Source organism: Bison bison, unplaced genomic scaffold (genome assembly GCF_000754665.1).
Source record: "Bison bison bison isolate TAMUID 2011002044 unplaced genomic scaffold, Bison_UMD1.0 scf7180017864215, whole genome shotgun sequence".
Lineage (NCBI taxonomy): Eukaryota > Metazoa > Chordata > Mammalia > Artiodactyla > Bovidae > Bison > Bison bison.
In genome coordinates, this window is record NW_011494787.1 from 10073305 (window position 1) to 10080916 (window position 7612).

The 7612-nt window shown below is 36.4% G+C and overlaps 1 protein-coding gene across 1 annotated transcript in view; it reads left to right on the top strand.

Annotated features, from left to right (window-relative positions):
* LOC104992508 (chromosome unknown open reading frame, human C3orf30) overlaps positions 1-4608 on the top strand; it is a 7413-nt gene extending 2805 nt beyond the window's left edge. Inside the window, exons 3-4 of the mRNA XM_010845417.1 lie at positions 1565-1627; positions 4600-4608. Coding sequence (XP_010843719.1) covers positions 1565-1627; positions 4600-4608 — 72 coding nt within the window. The remainder of the gene's footprint in view (positions 1-1564; positions 1628-4599) is intronic.
* The last annotated feature ends 3004 nt before the right edge of the window (positions 4609-7612 follow it).

Below are 7612 nucleotides of genomic sequence, written 5' to 3' on the forward strand. Positions count from 1 at the left end.
TTTGCATGAAATGTTCCCGTGGTATCTCTATTTTTCTTGAAGAGATCTCTAGTCTTTTCCATTCTGTTGTTTTCCTCTATTTCTTTGCATTGATCGCTGAAGAAGGCTTTCTTATCTCTTCTTGCTATTCTTTGGACCTATGCGTTCAGATGTTTATATCTTTCCTTTTCTCCTTTGCTTTTCGCTTCTCTTCTTTTCACAGCTACTTGTAAGGCCTCCCCAGACAGCCATTTTGCTTTTTTGCATTTCTTTTCTATGGGAATGGTCTTGATCCCTGTCTCCTGTACAATGTCACGAACCTCATTCCATAGTTCATCAGGCACTGAATGGCCCACCTCAAATGAAAACATTTAAGCTGGAAGTATTTAAGTTTAAAGAAGTAGGATGTAGAGGAAAGTGCACAAATTTTATAATCTATTAGCCCAAGTCTCCAAGCTCAATTTGCTCCTTCTCCTCTTTGTAATTTGGAAGAGATTACCTAATTTCTGTGAATCTCAGTGTCCTCTTATAACAGGGATAAGTGATATTTACTTTATTAATGTTATTCTATGCCCTTTCTTTCTTTAAAATGTCCTTTTGTGGGAGAATGCTAACTGCTGGGCTTTCTGGCTTTAACAAAGAACTACTAATTGTTAAACTGAAGGACAGAAGCCCTAGAAAGTAGAATTTTAATCATTCTGTAAGCAATTTTCTTCATCTGTCAAGAAAAAACAGTGTTTATGCATTGAACATTGTTATAAGAAAAACTAGTTATAAATGTGTTCAGTAGAAATATATGTAAAATGATTAATGAGCATGCATGCATTAAACAGATCAGAATACTTTATACCAGAAATTTGCCCTATTGTTATTCCCTGCAAATGAGAATTCTGTTTACTTTATTAATAATTTTTGTTATTCAACAGCAACAAAACATATGAAAGTGAGTCTCTGAAGTCTTTGATATGCTTTCTCATTTATTATTACAAACACAGAACATCATTTTAAACTTTTAGAATCAAATGCCTTAGGAAGTTTCTTGTAAAAATCATAGTGTTTTAAAATTTTTACTTGAAAAAGTTTCTTTGACTGTTCTTTGAAGTAAATTATTTATTGATTTCTCAGCCTGGCAAAATCAAAATTCTCAAAATAAAAACTTCCTCCAAAACCTTCTCACTACCTCTTTGATCTTCAGTTCAGTTCAGTTCAGTCACTCAGTCGTGTCCAATTCTTTTCGACCCCATGAATTGCAGCATGCCAGGCCTCTCTGTCTATCACCAACTTCCGGAGTTCACTCAGATTCACGTCCATTGAGTCGGTGATGCCATCCAGCTGTCTCATCCTCTGTCATCCCCTTCTCCTCCTGCCCCCAATCCCTCCCAACATCAGAGTCTTTTCCAGTGAGTCAACTCTTCACATGAGGTGGAACTTAGAAACTAGAAAGATATCCACTGCTATTTATTACTAAATCTTTATTCACCCACATTTTACCTTAATTTACCTAAACATATCAGTAATAAGGAAGTATAACCTGACCACATAAGTTTAGTTCAGAACCATAATGTAATATCTTTCTCTCTCTCAGCAGATCACTGAAAACTTAGTCTATGAAAAGCCAGAGGATCCCCTGAATTTTATGCTGTGCCAGGTATGGAATTTTTTTATTATAAAATATAGCACACATACAAGTGTACAAAACGTGTGCAACTCAGTCAATGACCATGAAGAGAGCATATCTGTAACTGCCATTCAGGTTAAAAAAAAACAAACTAAATGTTGTCAGGGAGAAGGAAACGGCAGCCCACTCCAGTGTTCTTGCCTGGAGAATCCCAGGGACAGGGGAGCCTGGTGGGCTGCCGTCTGTGGGGTCGCACAGCGTCGGACACGACTGAAGCGACTTAGCAGCAGCAGCAGGAATAAGAAAGTAAATGATATGAAACAGCTTTTCTATCCTGTGTGTTGACCTGGCTGCAGGCGTGTTCTGTTATTTGAGGAAAGATAAATCTTAAGAACCCTTACCTCAGGCTTTTTAACACAGGGTACCACTTAGCCACCAGGAAGCCCATTAAAAGACAGGGAGGTCCAGCAGTCAGTCTTCTAGGAAATTGGTAATGATGTCACCTAACCTTGAAACATTAAAAAAAAAAAGTGTTCTCAACTATGTAAAATCTTTCTCCTCCTACCTTCTCAAATGTAATCCTAGGAATTTTGCCTGTAAACAAAGCATTTCTCGGCCAGAAATACTTTCTCTCTTTATAGCAAGGCTTCATATTATATTGAGTACCACAGGTTCCATCATTTTTAAAGGACAGAGACATAAATGATAAATAATGGATATAAAAATATTACAATCTACCACCTCAAAAAATATTGTTTATGGAGCTTGGAGATTCAAGTATTGATTGCAGTTTTATTTTGAAAAGAATGCTACAACTTATGTGGTTTTTCTTCCTCATGTTTATATTAAAAGAAAAGCTAATAAACTCTATTTTAATTAAAAAATAAATAAATAAACATTGTCAGCATCTGAGAAGTCCCCTTCGGTTTCCTCAAGGTTATCACTTCCCACAAAGGGACTATTATTCTGACTTTTATGGTAATGACATTCTCACTTTTCTTTTTAATTTTGCCATGAAACATGAATCATAAAACACTTTTGTTTAGACTTGTCAGATTTTTGAAATTTTTATTTTATTTAGTAGTTGAGAACATGACTTCTAGAACCAAACTGCTTTATTTTTTAGACTTAAAAATATTTTTAGTTTTAAATTTTTATGCAATTTTTAAAGCTTACTTTCCATTTACAGTTATTACAAAATATTGTCTATGTTCCCCATGTTGTACAATACATGCTTGAGCCTGTCTTACACCCAATTATTTGTCCCCTGCCCCCACACTGGTAACCACTAGTTTGTTCTCTGTATCTGTGTAGACTTGTCAACCTTTTAAACTTTATAAAAAGGGAACCATGTAGTAGAGATTCATTTGTTCACTCTTTTACTCAAAACTATGTCTGTGAAATTAATCCATGCTATTGTGTATGGCTGTAGTTCATCTATTTTCATTGCTATATAGCTTTCCTCATTTGAAATGCCACAATTTATTCATTCTGTGATAGATATGGACCTTCAGGATAACCTATTACAAAGCTTTTTCCTAGGAACTTTCATGCGCATGTCTCTTGGTACACATAAATACACATATCTCTTGGATACATACCCACAAGAGAGAATGCTGGCTTCTAAAGTATGTGTAGCTCAGCTCTAATAGATTACATCAAATGATCTTCCAAGGAAATTTCACCAATTTACACTCCCACTAGCAGTGTGCATTAGAGTTTTGGTTGTCTTACATCCTTACCACTTACACCCAACAATATTACCAATCTTTTCAGCATTAGCCTTTTTAATGGATGAACAGTAATAAATCATTTCAGGTTAAACTTATTTATCCTGAGTACTAAAGCAGTTGCATACTTTTTCATTTGTTTATTGGCCATTTGGAAATATTTCTTTTCTATTATATTGTATTTTTAAGTCATTTGTAACAGTTTTCTATATGTTCTGGTTGTGAACTCTTTGTTGATGTATTTGTTACATGTATCTTCTTCGACTCTTTGCCTTCCTGTTTTATCTCTTAAAGATATCTTTTGATGAACAGGAATTTTTAATTTTTATATATTCAAATTTATTTTATTACTTCTGGTATCCTATATTATAAGTGTCTCCTTAGCCCAAGCTCCTCACCTTAGTCCCTGTATTATCTTGTAGAAGATAATACAAACCCATCTTTTTTATAGGTTTTGTTTTGTTTTGCTTTTCACATTGATTTTGTGTAGGATGTGAAGTGAGGTCAAGCTTTATTTTCTTTCAAGCAGACATCCAATTGACCAAGCACCTTATAGGAAAAGACAGTACTTTCCACGCTGTTTTTTTATTTGACTCCTGTCGTATATTTGTTGATCCTTGCTCCACTACAAGAATCTCTTAGTTAGAATGCCCCATAATAAGTCTTAATATCTACCAGAGCAGGTCCTCCCATCTTATTCTTCTTTTAAAGTATCTTGGTTGTTCTTAGGTGTGTGCATTTCCTTTTCAGCATTTAGAATTATTTGTCAAGTTACACACACACACACACGTGTGCGCACACACACTAGCACACACTGATGGGATTTTGTGGGGAGATTGCTTTGGCTCTGTTGATCAATTTGGGGAGAAGTATTGAATACCAGCTTGAACAATAAGCTTTATCCTCTCCATTTATCTAGGTCTTTAATTTCTTCCAGTATCATTATTATTTGCATAAAGATTTTACATATCTTTTGATGGATTTATTCATAGGTATTTTATAATTTTGATGCTGTTATAAATAGAAACCTTTAAAACTTCAGGTTCTAATTTCTGACATATAGATGTGTAACTAATTTTTGTTGATCTTATTTGCAGCAACCTAGTTAAACTCAATATTTCTAATCAAGCACTTGTAGATATTTTGGGTATTCCAGCATATACAATCATATCATATTTAACCTTTCCAATCCCTATCCTTTTCTTTCTTTCTGTCTTACTGCATGTCTTATAACCCCCTCAGATCTACCTTCATCTCTTCTTTATGCTGCAGAGAAGCTAATCTGCATGGACTAGATCAATAGGCTCTCATTCCTTTTGATTCACAGTGGGTTAAGCCAGCAGGAAACCCTGGAGAAAGATGGGAAAGAGGAAAGAGGATGAGATCAGATTTATTCCCCTGTCCTTTTCTCCATGATCTATCTGTCCTGAGTTTTCTGGAAGTCATTGATTCTCTTAAAGCATCTTACTTTATACAGCTCTTTTCTCCTGAATTAGAGTAATGTTCCCTCCTCTTGACTTTCAGTCTCAAAGTTCAGTGTTTCCTAGCTTTGGATTATTGCATTATCTCCTGTGACTACCTAATGCCTACTTCTTTAAAAGCAGTACTTTTTTTGAATAAACCTCTTTGAATTTTTCTGTTTTGAAAGTACGGTTTCCTGTTGGAATCCTGACTGATAAAGAACACTGATTAGGAATATCCCGCAGAATTAATGTTGAATAGAAGTAGCTACAAGTGGTTTACCTTGCTGGCACTCAACCTTAAGAGAAAAAAAAAATGCTTATTTAACCATTAATTATAGTGTTTATTGTGCTTTATAAATGCTACTAATAATATTAGGGCAGTTCCCTTTATAGTCTGTTTTCTGAGAAGTTTTGCCATGAATTATTAAATTTTACCAAATTATTTTTCTATATCTATTGAGATGATCATATGATTTTTCTTCCTTTTCCTGGTAATATGGGAAAATATATTTTCATTTTTAAAACTTTTCAAGCATACATACAGAAAATTACAGGGATCAAATCTGCACAACTTGTCTGTCACTACTTCAACAGAGCCAGGAAATCACCACTCAGGTCAAAAGACTGAAAGTTCTCATCTCCTCAGAATCCCACATGGTGACCATTTTCCAATCACTACACTTTCTTTTCCAGAAAATAACCACTATTCCAACTTCTAGATTAGCTTGACTCTATGGATTTTATATAAATGGAACCTGATAATGATACTATTTGCAGGCCAGCTTCTTTTGAGCTGACTGAGGGAGCTGACTGTGGCTCAGATCATGAACTCCTTATTGGCAAATTCAGACTTAAAGAAAGTAGGGAAAACCACTAGACCATTCAGGTATGACATAAATCAAATCCCTTATGATTATACAGTGGAAGTGACAAAGAGATTCAAGGGATTAGATCTGATAGAGTGCCAGAAGAACTATGGACAGAGGTTTGTGATGTTGTACAGGAGGCAATGATCAAGACTATCCCCAAGAAAAAGAAATGCAAAAAAGGCAAAATGGTTGTCTGAGGAGGCCTTACAAATAGCTATGAAAAGAAGAGAAGCAAAAGACAAAGGAGAAAAGGAAAGACATACCCATTTGAATGCAGAGTTCCAAAGAATAACAAGGAGCGATAAGAAAGACTTCCTTAGTGGTCAATGCAAAGAAATAGAGGAAAACAATAGAATGGGAAAGACTAGAGATCTCTTCAAGAAAATTAGAGATACCAAGGGAAATTTTCATGCAAAGATGGGCTCAATAAAGGACAGAAATGGTATGGACCAAACAGAAGCAGAAGATATTAAGAAGAGGTGGCAAGAAGACACAGAAGAACTGTACAAAAAAGATCTTCACGACCCAGAAAATCACGATGGTGTGATTTCTCACCTAGAGAGAGATGGTGTGATCTCTCACCTAGAGCCACGCATCCTGGAATATGAAGTCAAGTGGGCCTTAGGAAACATCACTACGAACAAACCTAGTGGAGGTGACGGAATTCCAGCTAAGCTATTTCAAATCCTAAAAGATGATGCTGTGAAAGTGCTGCACCCAATATACCAGCAAATTTGGAAAATTTACTGGTGGCCGCCAGACTGGAAAAGGTCAGTTTTCATTCCAATCTGAAAGAAAGGCAATGCCAAAGAATGCTCAAACTACTGCACAATTGCACTCATCTCCCATGCTAGCAAAGTAATGCTCAAAATTCTCCAAGCCAGGATTCAACAGTACATGAACTGTGAACTTCCAGATGTTCAAGCTGGATTTAGAAAAGGCAGAGGAGCCCGAGATCAAATTGCCAACATCCATTGGATCATCAAAAAAGTGAAAGAGTTCCAGAAAAACATCTATTTCTGCTTTATTGACTATGCCAAAGCCTTTGACTGTGTGGATCATGACAAACTATGGAAAATCCTGAAAGAGATGGGAATACCAGACCACCTGACCTGCCTCTTGAGAAATCTGTATGCAGGTCAGGAAGCAACAGTTAGAACTGGACATGGAACAACAGACTGGTTCCAAATTGGGAAAAGAGTACGTCAAGGCTGTATGTTGTCACCCTGCTTGTTTAACTTACATGCAGAGTACATCATGAGAAACTCTGGGCTGGATGAAGCACAAGCTGGAATAAGATTGCTGGGAGAAATATCAATAACCTCAGATATGCAGATGACACTACCCTTATGGCAGAAAGTGAAGAAGAACTAAAGAGCCTCTTGATGAAAGTGAAAGAGGAGAGTAAAAAAGTTGGTTTAAAACTCAACATTCAGAAAACTAAGATCATGGCATCTGGTCCCATGACTTCATGGCAAATAGATGGGGAAACAGTGGAAACAGTGCTGACTTTATTTGGGAGGGCTCCCAAATCACTGCAAATGGTGACTGCAGCCATGAAATTAAAAGACCTTACTCCTTGGAAGGAAAGTTATGACCAACCTAGACAGCATATTCAAAAGCAGAGACATTACTTTCCCAACAAAGGTCCATCTAGTCAAAGCAATGGCTTTTCCAGTAGTCACATATGGATGTGAGAGTTTTACTATAAAGAAAGCTGAGTGCCAAAGAATTGATGCTTTTGAACTGTGGTGTCGGAGAAGACTCTTGAGAGTCCCTTGGAGTGCAAGGAGATCCAACCAGTCAATCCTAAAGGTAATCAGTCCTGAATATTCACTGGAAAGACTGATGCTGAAGCTGAAATTCCAATACTTTGGACACCTGATGCAAAGAGCAGATTCATTTGAAAAGACTCTGATGCTGGGAAAGATTGAAGACGGGAGGAGAAGGGGA